Consider the following 15,198-nt stretch of genomic DNA (forward strand, 5'->3'; position numbering starts at 1 on the left):
AGAGAGAGAGAGAGAGAGAGAGAGAGAGGAATATTAAAAAATATAAGATTAAACAAAATGTGTACATGTGTGTGTGCTTTAGTGAGTTCAAGGCTCTCCTAACACTCTATCACTGAGCCATGCACCAAGCCCCTGCTCTCTTCACTGGAATCAATACCACCACGGAATCTCTAACCAGTGCACTCGCACAAGAAAAAAGCGAAACGAAGCACACACTAGGAAGCAACAAATAAAACTGTGAATTCATAGGTGATCATGATTTTTTTTTAATGCAGAAAAATCCCAGCACACACAAACAACTATAGTAAGGTTGCAAAGTGAAAGTTAATGTAGAAAAGCCAAGTAATTGCTTTCATGAACACCAGCGATAAAGACTTTTTTTAAAAATTTAATATTGGAAAGGTTCTACTAAGGTTGAAGATACGACTTAGGGGGTAAGAGCACTTCCTGTGCAGGCCTGAGGACCTGAGTTTGAATCCCTAGCACACAGGCAAAAAAGAAACCTCAGCGTGGGGCCTGGTGTGGAGGTGAGCACGCCTTTGACCCCAGCGCTGGACACAGAGGCAGGAGAGCCCTCTGAGCTTTAGGTCGGCCTGGTCTTGGGCCAGGCACTGAGTTTTGGGCCAGTAGTACCATGTAGTGAGACCCCTGTATTTTTTTTTTAAAGTCTAACATGGCCACAGATGTCTGTAGCTCCAGTGTTGGGGGCAGGGACAGGGACAGGGAGAAAGACAGGCAGGTTTTTTCCCCTGCACACACAAAAATGTTGTGTTAATATAATATACACAAACTATAAAGAAATAAGCTTAAATATCTGTATCATGACACACAGGACACTGCCTTGGATTAGACTCCCACAGTGGAGAGGGCGTCCAGTTCCAGGTGGGGCAGCTTGTCAAGCTCTGATGTCATGCAGGATCCGATCTAGAAAGTCTGCAACCTGCTGCTCTCTTCAGCCACTCAAGACTCTCAAAATCTAGAGATCTGAAAGGAAAGAATATTGCTATTTCTACACAGATGTCACCAGAGGCAGGAGCAGAGGGCTACCATTGGCTGGCTAGCCTGCCTAGTCTAGATAGCTTCAGGTTAAGTGAGAGGCTCTGTCTCCAGGGACTGAGTGACAGAGCAGAACACCTGTCTTCCTGCGTCCTCTGCATAGGAAGGCATGAGTGTGAGCACTCATATATGTATGCATGGACACAAACATTCCATGCACACAAAGAAAATTACTTAGCATATTTTAAAAGAGACAGCACCGCTGAGCATGGTGGTACACACCTTTAATCCCAGCCAAGGCTACACAGAGAAACCCTGTCTTGGAAAAAAAGAAAAAAATCACAACTACCAGGGTGATGACCATAACCCCAGCATCAGGAAGCTGAGACAGGAAGAGCTCTAGACATTCTAAGCTAGCCTGGACTATAAAATAAAAAGGAACCTGTTTCAGAAAAAAATTTCAAGCCAGGCATGGTAGCGCATGCCTTTCATCCCAACACTTGGAAGGCAGAGGCAGGCGGATCGCTGTGAGTTTGAGGCTAGCCTGATCTACAAAGCAAACCAGGACAGCCAAGGCTATACAGAGAAACACTGTCTTGAAAACAAAACCAAAAAAAAAAAGGTTTTTTTTTCTTTTTTTAGGTACCTTGCTGGATGTAGTGATGAAGGCCTGAGGCAGGGGCATTGCCACAAGTTCAAGGCCAGCTTGCACTGCATATCAAGTTCATGGGCAACATTATGAACCCAAACTTTAAAGTAAAAGCAAAGCCGGGTGGTGGTGGTACACGCCTTTAATCCCAGCACTTGGGAGGCAGAGGCAGGCGGATCGCTGTGAGTTCGAGGCCAGCCTGGCCTACAAAGGGAATCCAGGACAGCCAAGGCTACAGAGAGAAACACTGTCTCAAAAAAACAAAAACAAAAAAATAAAAATAAAATAAAGTAAAAGTAAAAAGAGGACAAGAGATATAGCCCAAGGGAAGAACATTGCTTAGCATGCACAAGCCCCAGATTTGAACCCTAGCACCTGCCAAAAGAAATTAAATTCATAGGCCCCAACAAGTCCTCAAACTCAGATTATCTCCCACACTCAGTATCATGTAGCCCCGGGCTGACTTCACATTCCATTTGCACCAAGAATGACGTCAACAGCCGCTCCTCTTGCCCCAGCCCCTCCCCCCATTTCCCCCCCTCCAAAAGTGCTCTCATCACAAAGTACCCGGCTTCTTGCTTTGGTTTTAGGCTCGTTAAAATGGAGTCTTGCTCTATAGCCCTTATGGCTTTCAGTTATAGAAATAACTTAGGCCTTTCTTAAACTCACAGCGATCCCCCTGCTCCAGCGTCCTGACTGCAGGAACCAAAAGTGTGAGCCAGTATGTTCAACTAAGTTTTCTTGAAATAGATAACGTTAACTAAGAGTTTTCTTAGGTGTGTATGGTTTGGGTTGAAGTGTAATGCCCTGCCTTTAATTATTTATTTCTGGCTATTTTGACTTTTACATAAAACTCTTTTCCTAAAATTGCCACTCAAGCTCTAAAAACAGAAAAGTAGATCCCTTATTCAATAAAGTTCAAAACACTTTAATCCCAGCACTTGGGAGGCAGAGGCAGGCAGATCGCTGTGTGTTCGAGACCAGCCGGTCTATAAAGTGACAGCCTAGGCTACACAGAGAAACCCTGTCTCGAAAAACCAAAATAAATAAATAAATAATATATGTATATAAGTAAAGTTCAAAACATTGAGAAAAGATCTTGGGCTGTGCGAACAGCTACACAGAAAATGTCACTCGAGCATTGTTTCCATATGTTTGTCTAACACGTCCAAGTTAGTGTCAGGGGTGCATTTTCATCCGTTTGACTTTCCAAATCCCGAGAAGAAGGAGCGACACGTGCTGTTGACTGCAACGAGGCCACCTCCCTCAAATTGCGTGGCTCTCATGACCCCCATCCTAAGTCTCCCGGTCCGGGCTAATCATTGACAGGGCTTTACAATCACAGGCTTTTTCTGGAGCGCTGATAAAGACAGTCCAGCAGTTAGTGGCAAGTGAAGACAGTCTGTGCAGCAGGGTCTCCGGGGAATGAATGGATTTTCTTCAGCTCTGATGAAAGAAGCACACGCTCTAGGAAAACAATGTCCAACAGGGCGCTGCAAGGATCTGTGGTGCTGTCAGCATTCGTTCTGCTGCGAGCCGTTACCGGATTCTCGGGAGACGGGAAAGCCATATGGGCTAAAAAACATTATGTGAGTCCCGTAAACGCAAGTCAGCTGTTCCTCTATGACACTTTCCCTAAAAACTTTTTCTGGGGCGTTGGGACCGGAGCATTTCAAGTGGAAGGGAGCTGGACGGCAGATGGAAGAGGACCCTCGATCTGGGATCGTTTCATCTCCACACACCTGGGAGATGCGGGCAGATCTGCTGACAGTTACGTTTTTCTGGAAAAGGACTTGATGGCTCTGGATTTTTTAGGAGTTTCTTTTTATCAGTTCTCAATCTCCTGGCCACGGTTGTTCCCCAATGGAACAGTAGCAACCGTGAACGAGAAAGGTCTGCGGTACTACAACGCACTTCTGGACTCGCTGTTACTTAGGAATATTGAGCCGGTCGTTACCTTGTACCATTGGGATTTGCCTTTGACGCTCCAGGAAGAACACGGGGGCTGGAAAAATGCAACTACGATCGATCTCTTCAATGACTATGCCACATACTGCTTCCAGACCTTTGGAGACCGTGTCAAATACTGGATTACAATTCACAACCCTTACCTCGTTGCTTGGCATGGGTTTGGCACAGGTATGCATGCGCCAGGAGAGAAGGGAAATTTAACAGCTGTCTACACTGTGGCACACAACCTGATCAAGGTATGTATAGCTTCTCACAAGAGCTTCAGACCATAGGGTTGGGGCAAAAAGAAACAGTCTAAGGGGCAGCCTATTGAAAATCAACACCACTGAGTTTATGCTGACTTACAAATTCTGTCCTCCAATTTTATATTTACAGTGGGATATGTTTCATTTTCCAAAGCTGGTATTAATAATATGTTAATTTAGTTAGTTTCCTTCACAGTTGCACTTTAAGGCCAGTTTAAAAACACATAGTTATGTGGTTGGACATGAGAGTGGGAGCCTAGTTTTATCCTGTGGGAAAGCAGCACTTTATACACCTACAGGTTGTGTTTCTTTTCTGCCCGTGCGTCCTGGTTGCAGAATAATGTTAATGCAAGTCATTCTCAGTATGAATTTGCTGCTCCTGTTCTTCCTGGTCCTTAGCCATAGTAAGGGGGACTGATGGTGGCCCACCTGTTGTGCATACTGAATCCAGAAAATGAAATGATTTGCACCTCACATTTGGCGTTGCATGTGTCACATATCAAAACAGGTCAGATGGCATGTGTTGGGAGCTAAATGAAACCAATAACATAAAAAGAAATGGGAATACTAGGCCCTACTGAGGGGGAGGAATTTAAAATAGTATGCTTCAGAAGCCAGAGCTCACGCCGGGAAATGAGCTGTGAATTAAGACAATAATGCCAGTGCATGGAAACAATAGTTTCTCCTGGGCACCACAGGCTATGGGCAGCACTGTTTGTGTAACTCCTATGACCCTCATGACAACCATGAAATAGGCCCAGTGAGATCAAATAACTTAGCCATGGTTCAGGATAAAATTCAGCTGCTATGAACATGAGATTTATGATTGGCAACATAATTAAGCGCTCTTTATTTTAAATTTTGTTTTGGTTTGGTTTGGTTTGGGTTTGGTTTTTCGTGGCAGGGTCTCCCTGTGTTAGCCTTGGCTGTCCTGGACTCACTTTGTAGACCAGACTGGCCTCGAACTCACAGCAATCCGCCTGCCTCTGCCTCCCGAGTGCTGAGTTAAATCTTTTTTTTATTAAAGAGTAATCGAGGAACTCTGGAGAGACACAGCCTTATGGGCGGCTGGCATCTGAAATCAGATTTAATTTCTGGGACAAATGGTTCACTTGAGAAAGATTGCTCTAACTACTTGTTACATCTTTAAGATGGGAGAAAATTGTTGATAACATCTTAAGAATGTGCTAGAGGAAATAACTTAACTTGTAAGGAATCAAAATTTCAATTATGTAGAAAGAGAAGAAGTGTCCAGGAACATAAAACTGCTCCATCTAACCCTTTTTTTTTTCTCTTGGATATTCTGGATTCATATTAATATATATCTTGTATGCTTATTCTGTTGGCTTCAATTGCATTTTCCCTTAGCAAGAGGCAGATTGCACTATGATTTAAAGCTGATTTGCTATATCCAAAATAGCTGTAAAATATGCTATATTTTTGTGTTTTCCCTTTTCCTCTACTTCATCAGCTCTAACTTTGCCCCCAAGTTTTCTATTACATTTATACATGACTGCATGTGTGTATGTGTGTGTGTGTGTGTGTGTGTGTGTGAGAGAGAGAGAGAGAGAGAGAGAGAGAGAGAATGTGTTGAAACACACAAACACACAGGTCACACTCACACCAACCCTTGTGCACGTGCCATGGTACACTTGTGGAGGTCAGAGAACACCCTTCGGGAGCTGGTTCTCTCGTCACACCATGTGGGTCCTCGGGAACAAACTCAGATCATCAGACTACACTACAAGTGCCGTGGTCCACTGAGCCACATCTGAGGATTTCGTCCTTAAACGATCATGATTCCCCAAGTCATTTCTCCAACATCCTTAACATTTCTAAACCACCAGCCTAGATAAATGGCCTAAGGAGTCCCTTGAAATCAGTCGGACAGTGAAATTCACTGCATAACCCAGTGACCTATCACACCAGAGAGAAATCTCGCAACGCTTCAGTAGCCTGGAGTGAACTTGATCCCCACACGTCTCCTCAGGCCTTTCTTTAACAACAACAACAAAAAAGATTGATTTGATATTTTATGCCACAACAGAATATTATTTCTCCTTGTGACCCAGGAGAAGCATTTTTAGAATTAGTTTTTACTTCAAAAACACGTACTGCTGGGCGTGGTGGCACACCCCTTTAATCTCAGCACTTAGGAGGCAGAGGCAGGCGGATCGCTGTGAGTTTGAGGTCAGCCTGGTCTACAAAGTGAGTCCAGGACAGCCAGGACTACACAGAGAAACACTGCCTTGAGAAAACCAAAACAAAAAACAAAAAAACAAACTCAGTTGCTATGTGACCAGAGGATGTTTTATTCTCCACTTCTCAGAGGTTTGGAAAACTGATTGCTAGAGTCATTTTAGTTCTAGAATGATCTTGAGAAGTTTCTCTTAGTTTGTTTTTTGTGTGTGTGTGTGGGGGGTGGGTTTTAAAACAGAGTCTCTCTGTGTAGCCTTGGCTGTTCTGGACTTGCTTTGTAGACTAGGCTGGCCTTGAACTCACAACAATTCGCCTGCTCTGCCTCCCGAGTGCCGGGATTAAAGGCGTGTGCCTCCATGCCCAGCTTCTCGCAGTTTGAAATGTCCTAGTTTGGAGGGAACCTGAATGTTCCAGATTACTACAGACTAACCTGGAATTTGGACTTCTGTTTTGAAGCTGAAGTCCCACACAGCCCAGACTAGGCTTGAGTTTGTTATATTTGGTGTATAGTTGGGGAGGACTAGAAATTGTTGCCCTTTTGCCCCCACCCTCTGTGCTGGGAGTACAGGCATGGAGCACCATTCCTGGCAGTGTTGGACAGCAAACCTAGCACCTACTTGCTGGGCAAACAAACCGAGCTACATCCCCCAGCCCTAGCCTGGATCAGACTCTGTTACTGAAGACATTTTGAGTTTCCTTCAAGTAGGTCTACACCTCTGAACTTCCCATAATCCCACCTACCAAAAGGCATTCTGTTCTGTGTTTTTAAAATTGTTAGAACAGAGTAAGGGTCGGTTTTTTCTTTCTCTGCCATTTTTAGGCATCTAATCAATTTAATTCTTTTTTTTTTTTTTTTTTTTTTAATTTTGGTTTTTCAAGACTGGTTTCTCTGTGTAACAGCCATGGCTGTCCTGGACTCAGTTTGTAGACCAGAGATCCGCCTACCTCTACCTCCTGAGTGCCTCCCGAGTTAGGCTTCAATTTAACTCTTTTCTCTTTCTTTTTTTCTTTTCTTTCTTTCTTTCTTTCTTTTTTTTTTTTTTTTTTTTTTTTTTTTGTTGTTGTTGTTGTTGTTGTTATTCAAAACAGGGTTTCTCTGTGTAGCCTTGGCTGTCCTGGACTCACTTTGTAGAACAGGTTGGCCTCGAACTCACAGTGATCTGCCTGCCTCTGCCTCCCGAGTGCTGGGATTAAAGACGTGCGCCACCATGCCTGGCTTTAATTTGTTACCCAGCCCTTCAAACCTCCTTTCTGGCCACACTCTCTTATCCCACTACTGTATCACCCTCTGGAAGCACACACAGGCGTCATAACGTGCTGTTGATAGTGGCTGGGTTTACCTTGCTAATCTTCTGTATGTTCTATCCAGATAAAGAGCCTTTGAAAGCCCTGCTTTTCCCATCCAACATTGTGAAAAACTTGTTTTAAGACAGTTACCGCCGGGCATGGTGGCACACACCTTTAATCCCAGCACTCGAGAGGCAGATCTCTGTGAGTTCGAGGCCAGCCTGGTCTACAAAAGAGAGTTTCAGGACAGCCAAGGCTTCACAGAGAAACCCTGTCTTGGGGGGGGGGTGAGGGAAAAAGACAGTTATCACTTCAGGGGTAACTATCCCTTCTGTGGACTTACCACAGTATTATCATCTGAAACCACCACCCCCCATTTTTTAAATGTGCATTTTTTTCCTACATGCCTGTCTGTGTGAGGGTGCCAGAGTTACAGACAGTGTTGAACTGCCATGTGGGTGGTGAGAGTTGAACCTGGGTCTTTTGGAAGAGCAGCCAGTGCTCTTAACAGCTGAGCCATCTTTCCAGCCCCTCTAACTTAATCCTTGTAACAAAGAACCAATGTCAAATTCAATCTTCCTGTTTCGTCATACTGTCACTAATTCTTGAAATATTGCTGATATTAATCTGGTGGTGTATTAGTCAGGGTGCTGTTGGTTGCATGTGACAAATCGAATTCAAGTTAGCTTTAAGCAAAAAGCAGCAATTTCCCGGCTGACTCAGCCACTGGGACATCCTCAGAGGACCCTTTTCCTCCCTCCTTCATATCTGCTCCTGCTTAGGGGCTGGTGTTGTTTTCTCTTTTCTAGAAGAAAGCCTTAAGCTGGGCTTGGTGGAATGTGCCCTTAATCCTAACAGTTCTTTGTAAATTTGAGGCCAGCCTGTTCTACGTGGAGTTCCAGGCCAGCCAGGGCAACAAAGAAGCCCTGTCTCAAAGTTAAATGAATACATTTTTAAAAGAGAGATTAGTTTTTTTTTTTTAAGTCCAGCAGTCAGGTGAGCATGGCACAGCCAATTAATCCTTGCCCTCAGGAGGTGGAGGCAAGAAGATTGTGAGATCAAGGTCAGCCTGGGCTACGTAGCAAGAAGCTGTCTCCAAATAAATAAATACATAGGGCTAGCAAGATGGCTCAGCTGGTAAAGGCACCTGATGGCCTGGTGGAAGAAGGGGACCTCCACATAACGTCCGTGGCATGCACCTACACACACACACACACACACACACACACACACACACACACAGGCAAGCCACACAGATACACACCTGTCCTCAAAATAAATACAATGTAATTTTCAAAATCAACAGCAAAGTTTCAGGCCCTGCTGTGGTGGTGCATGCCTTTAATCCCAGAAGTTGGGAGGCAGAGGCAGTTGGGTCTCTGTGAGTTCGAAGCCAGCCTGGTCTACAGACCAAGTTCAGGACAGCCAAGGCTACACAGACAAACCTTGTCTCAGAAAACAAAACAAAAACAAAGTAAAGTTTCCTAGATAGTTGGTTTACATAGGTGTTCTTCTTTCTTTGGTCATCAAAACCCCAAGAGTTCACATGAATTAATCAATGCAATAATGGCATTCTATCTTTAAGTCAATAAATACAAATAATAATCTAAGTTTGTAAATTTGTCCCTTAGCGCAGAGCATCTTGGAGCCTCTGAGTGAACATCCTGGGGGTTTGGGGGTACGAGTCCACTTATGGAGCCAACCCCCACTCATCTTATTGCTCCACAACGCACGGCTGGTGCCCATGGGAGCTGAGACCATCTTGTGGCTTTGAACTGTTATCTTTCATAGGCATACACTTGTTGACACAGTGTGAGGATTTCTCAACCTCAGAGCTATTGACATTTGGGGCTGGGCAACTTTTTGTTGTGATGGACTATCCTGTTCAATCTACAATGATCAGCAACTCCCTGGCCTCTGCCTGCTACAAATCTCCTCGGCCTCTAATTCCTCAGCCTGAGCCCAGCCCTGCTACAGACGCGTGACAACCTAAAGTGTCTCCAGACATTGCCAAATGCGTCACGGAAGTCAACAGTCTTCCCCTTTCCTCCACTTCTCAATTAGCAGCGACTTGTAATGTACTGGACCAGTGGTCAGGTGAAACCTGATGAGGACGGGGGCATAGAAAGATGGTTGTTTTTTTTTTTTTTTTGTTTTTGTTTTTTTTTTTTTTTTTTTTGGTTTTTCGAGACAGGGTTTCTCTGTGTAGCCTTGGCCATCCTGAAAGAAAGATGGTTGTAGCCGGGCGGTGGTGGCACATGCTTTTAATCCCAGCACTCGGGAGGCAGAGGCAGGAGGATCGCTGTGAGTCCGAGGCCAGCCTGGTCTACAAAGTGAGTCCAGGACAGCCAAGGCTCACACAGTGAAACCCTGTCTCGGAAAAAAAAAAAAAACCAACCAACCAAACAAACAAACAAAAGAAAGATGGTTGTGACGTAGCATTGCCTCAAGGAGATTGTCACGTTCCCTGTAAGGTGCATGTACAACCTCTAAATCAACTTGTACGCTGTCTTATCTTCAGAGAAGACACAATACTTACTTCTTTGTTTGTTTGTTTTTGAGACAGGGTCTTTCTGTGTAGCCTTGGCTGTCCTGGACTATTTATAGACCAGGCTGGCCTCCAGCCCTCATCAATCTTCCTGCCTCTGCCTCCCAAGTGCTGGGATTAAAGGCGTGTGCCACCACGCCCGGCCATACTTACTTTTTTAAAATCCTGCTTCCGTCCCTGTTTTTAAGAGGGGACTCTCAGTGGTGGAGAGCACTCTTGCAAAGGACTCAGTTCAATTCCAAGCACCCATGTTGCATGATTCACAATTGCCTGTAACTCCAGTTCTAAGAGATCAGTGCCTCTTCCTGCACTCACATGCACTTACACACAGTGGGAATGACACATATAAACACAGAATTTCAAAAACAAGTCTTAAAAACTGTTTTTGTAAGCTGGGCATGGTGGCACATGCCTTTAGTCCCAGCACTTGGGAGGCAGAGGCAGGCAGATCTCTGTGAGTTTGAGGCCAGCCTGGTCTACTCAGAATGAATTGGTCAGGACAGCCAGCAATGTGTAGTGAGATTCTGTGTCCAGATGCTCCCCCTACAACAAAAAGGCTGAGCATGCTGTTGCATGACTCTAACTTTAGCACTTAGGATGCTGAGGCAGAAAAATTATTAGTTTGAAACCAGTCTGAGTTAAATGGTAAGACTCTATGTCAAAAAAATTAAAATGGGGGGATGGCAACAGCAGGATGAGTCAGCAGGTAAGGTGCTTGCTGCCAAGCCTGGTGACCTAAATTCAATCGCTGAAAAACCTGGATGGTAGAAAAAGACAACCAACTCCCACAAGGTGTCTGTTCACCCTCACATTTACATCATGGCATCCGAGGGCACGCACACACACACAGAGATGTAACAAAAACAAAAACAAAAACAAAAACAAAAACAAAAACAAAAAAAACAAAACAAAAAACCCAAAACAACAAAGTACATCATATGCCTGGCATAGAAAACACCACTGAATATAAAAAATGTTTAAAGCACTTTATTGAGCCAAGCATGGTGACGCACACCTTTAATCCATGCACTCAGGCAGCAAAAGCAGTTAGAATTGATGTGAGTTCGAGGCCAGCCAAGGCTACACAAAGAAGCCCTGTCTTGAGAAAAATAACTAAATAAACCAAAAAAATTAAATTAAATTAAAAAGTGAGTTCCAGGATAGCCAGGGAAGTTATATAGAGAAACCATATCTCGTACAAACAAACAGCATTTCAGTGTACATTTAGTTTTAAAAATAAACATGAAAATATGCCCCAAAATGCTTTTTCTTGTTTGGTTAGTTGGTTTTGGTTTTTCTAGACAGGGTTTCTCTGTGTATCCTTGGCTGTCCTGGACTTACTTTGTAGACCAGGCTGGCCTCGAACTCATAGTGATCCTCCCGCCTCTGCCTCCCGAGTGCTGGGATAAAAGGCGTGCGCCACCACTGCTTTATAGTATATTCCTGACATGGTAGCACACACCCTTAATTTCAGTACTTGAGAGTCAGAGTTAGATGGTTCATTAGAGAGACTTTGTCTCAAAAACAAAAACAAAAACAAAAAAAGGCAAAAAGACTTCTGTGTGTTGGGGTGCGGCTGCTCACATGCTTGTGACTCCAGTGTGAAGGTCAGTGGGCTGCCTAGGGGAATAGTTTTCTCATTCTCGTTTGTGGGTCTCTGAGATCAAACCCACGCCACCACTCTTCGCAACAAGCCCCTTTACCTACTGAGCCATCTCCCTGACACTAAACTTCTTTTAAGTGAACTTTGCACCAGTCTTCAATAACATAGTTTTCTATAAAATGTAACCTGTGTCAACACTGTTTTGTGCGCAGCAGCACACAAATGCTGACATGCTCTCTGAAATTCCTTAGGGATCAAGAGATTGCTTCACCCTGTGACAGAGGCACTTAGGGCAGGGCATGTTGGGAAAGCCTACTCCAGGTCAAGCCCTTACTGGCTGTTTCCTGAGCTTGAAATAAGTCTATATTTCCTCCTTATTTTCCCACCTCTTTGAGGACTTTGTCATGTTATTTCTTTGCATCATTAGTTGGAGAAGCTCACATTATGCTGGGCATATGTTAGGTATATGACACAAAATTAAATAGATTTTGGGGGGGTTCGAGACAGGGTTTCTCTGTGTAGCCTTGATTGTCCTGGACTCACTTTGTAGACCAGGCTGGCCTCGAACTCACAGTGATCCGCCTCTGCCTCCGGAGTGCTCCAATTAAAGGCATGTGCCACCACGCCCGGCTGTTGACTTTTGATTTGTGTGTGTGGTAGGATGTGCCTATAATCCCAGCACTTGGGAAGTGCAGGCAGAAGGAGGAAGAGTTCAAGATTACAGCTGCACAGTAGCTGAGCTACATGAGACCTTGTCTCAAAAAGCCAAAAAAAATTTATTTAAAGTTTTTAAAACAAAACAAAGCAGCCCCACAGAGAGAGCAGCTGGAGAGGTAGCTAAGCAGTTAAGAGCACTCACTGCTCTTGCAGAGAACCTGAGTATAGTAGCTAACAGCTTCCTGAACTCCTCAGGCAGCCAGGTACGCTGTCTTTATATGTTTTCTTTTTCCTTAAAGGTGCCATTGAAATTCTTTTTTTTTCCCTTTCTTTCTTTCTTTCTTTTCTTTCTTTTTTTTTTTTAACTGAGATAGGTTTCTCTGTGTAGCCTTGGCTGTCCTAGACTCCCTTTGTAGACTAGGCTGGCCTCGAACTCACAGAGATCCCCTTGCCTCTGTCTCTTAAGTGCTGGAATTAAAGGCATGTACCACCACGCCCAGCTGCTGTTGAAATTCTTAAACAGCAGTTACTGTTAATACCTCAAAAGCAACTGTGAAAAGCCTCATCCCCGTGATGTATTCATTTTCCTTTACCCACATACTGCCAAAACTTCTGTCTGAAACATCAGGAAGGCTGCAGGTGTGGGAGGCGCACTGAAGTGGATTAAATATCAGCTCTAAGTCTCACCTGGCCAATCTCCCCATCAACATTGACAAATCAATATAGTGCTCAAAGGAAGGGCAGAGGAGGGTTTGGGTGTCCTTTTCATCATTTTCCACCATATTCCTTTGAGGCAGTGTCTCTCCCTCAGCCTGCAAGCCCCAGCTATCCTTTGGTCTCTGTCTACACTGGACAGTGTTGGTGTGAACACACCCAGCTGGTCCTCACGTGAGTGCTGGGCTAAACTCAGGTCCTCCTGGTTGTGTGGCAAATGTGTTCCTTTTTTAGGGGGTAGGGTTGTTCAAGACAGGGTTTCTCCGCATAGCTTTGGCTGTCCTGGAACCTACTCTGTTGACTAGGCTGACCCCAAACTCACAGAGATGTGCCTTCTAAATTCTGGGAGTAAAGGTGTGCACGGCTACCAGCCATCGCAAGTGTGTTCTTAACCACTGAGCCATCTTTGCAACCTTAACAGGAGGTCTCATTCTTCAAGGAAGAATTTTCTCCTTTGGGAAAATTGTAAGATAGTAATACAACCAAAAAGCCGGGCAGTGGTGGTGCATGCCTTTAATCCCAGTACTTGGGAGACAGAGGCAGGCAGATTGCTGTGAGCTTGAGACCAGCCTGGTCTACAAAGCCAAGGACAGCCAAGGCTACATAGAGAAACTCTGTTTCAAAACAAAACAAAACAAAAACAAAACTTTATGATGTTTACTCTTTCTAACCACTAAGTAGAAAAGGTTAAGCTTCAGTGAATGATTAATAAGAGTTTCCATAACTACAATTACAAATGATCATAGAGTAACAGTGCAGTCTGACCTGAACAGCTTTGAACACTCTCATACATGGAGAATAAACCTGCTAGAAGTAAAAACTACTACAAGTCATGGAAACATGACTTGAGGGGACTTCACCCTGCACTAAGTCATTTACTATGAAATCTTGGAAAACAAACTCTCAACATGAGAAAACAAGCCACAGGCTAGATGTGGTGCACTGCCTCTAATCCCAGGCAGAGACGGGTGGATCTCTGTGCGTTCGAGGCCAGCCTGGTCTACATAGTGAGTTCAGCCAGGGCTACACAGTGATACCCTATCTCAAAACAAACAACAGCAACAAACAAAGAAAAAAGTCTAAAGAAATACAGGAGGCTGTAGCGGTGGCTCAGTGGGAAAGAACACTTGCTGTGTGAGCATGAGTTGGCATCTCAGCACCCAGGTAAAATGCTAGGTGTGGCTGTGCTGGAGCCTGTAACTGCAGCACTATGGGGGAGGACGGGTGGAGACAGGAGGACTACTGGAGCTTGCTGGCCACCAGCTTACCTTCAAGTTCAGTGAGAGACTGTCATAAAGCAGAGAGAGAGTAAAACATTTATGTCCTCCTCTGGCCTCCGTGTGGGTACATGCGCACAGCACCTGTACACACGTGTGCGTACACCACAGGCGCACATACCCGACTCAGGAGCATACACACACAATAGTAACGACAATAATAAGAATGACGACCTAAGGTTGTGTTCAAACCACTGAGCATTAGCAACTTGGGCAATGCCGAGCTAGGGATGCTTAACCTAGCCTAGGGCCTTCTAGTTTATCAGTCAATCCCCAGTGAATCACAGAACTACTTAACGTGGTCCTTGAGTGATCTCATGGTGTCATTTGACAATTTTCTGGGAGAACCCAGAAGTGGGTGGATGCAGGGATCGGTTAATGTTGGGCATTTTAATGGGAAGGTGTTATAATGCCAGGCATGTGAGGTGCACTTGTACGACTGCCACTCAGGAGGCTGAGGCAGAGGGAGCTAACCTGGTTTATACAGCGGGTTCTAGGCAGGCCAACACTACATAGCAAGGCCCTGTCTCCAAAAGCTAAGGTGGAGTGGGATGGGCAGAGAAAGGAATGTATTCCTGTTCCCTCCTGCCCCCTATCTTAACCGGAGATTATGGCCTAAATTGTTTTTGGTTTTTTTGGGGTTTTTTGTTTGTTTGTTTGTTTGTTTTTTGGTTTTTTCCGAGACAGGATTTCTCTGTGTAGCCTTGGCCATCCTGGACTCACTTTGTAGACCAGGCTGGCCTGGAACTCACAGCGATCCGCCTGCCTCTGCCCCCCCCCCCCCCCCCCCCCCCCGAGTGCTGGGATTAAAGGCGTGCGCCAATCTTAAATAAATGCCTGGGCTTTACTGTTTTCAGTTTCTCTTTCATGTTACCCCAGCTTGCATCTCAGCCTCCTTCTTTTGCCTTAATTTGAACATCAACATGTTTTCTCTAGGTGAAAAACACACCTAGTATGCAGTTTATAATGTACATTACATTTTTTTTCCTTTTGAGATTTTTAGAAGTTTGGAAAATCTGCAGGAATAAACACATAAAACAGTCCAACTCCCA

General features: G+C 44.6%; 1 protein-coding gene across 1 annotated transcript in view; it reads left to right on the forward strand.

Annotated features, from left to right (window-relative positions):
- The first annotated feature begins 2,944 nt into the window (after nucleotides 1–2,944).
- Klb (klotho beta) overlaps nucleotides 2,945–15,198 on the forward strand; it is a 30,195-nt gene continuing 17,941 nt past the window's right edge. Inside the window, exon 1 of the mRNA XM_051164906.1 lies at nucleotides 2,945–3,852. Coding sequence (XP_051020863.1) covers nucleotides 3,124–3,852 — 729 coding nt within the window. The 5' untranslated portion in view covers nucleotides 2,945–3,123. The remainder of the gene's footprint in view (nucleotides 3,853–15,198) is intronic.

The sequence above is a fragment of the Acomys russatus genome, chromosome 22 (genome assembly GCF_903995435.1).
Source record: "Acomys russatus chromosome 22, mAcoRus1.1, whole genome shotgun sequence".
Classification (NCBI taxonomy): Eukaryota; Metazoa; Chordata; class Mammalia; order Rodentia; family Muridae; genus Acomys; species Acomys russatus.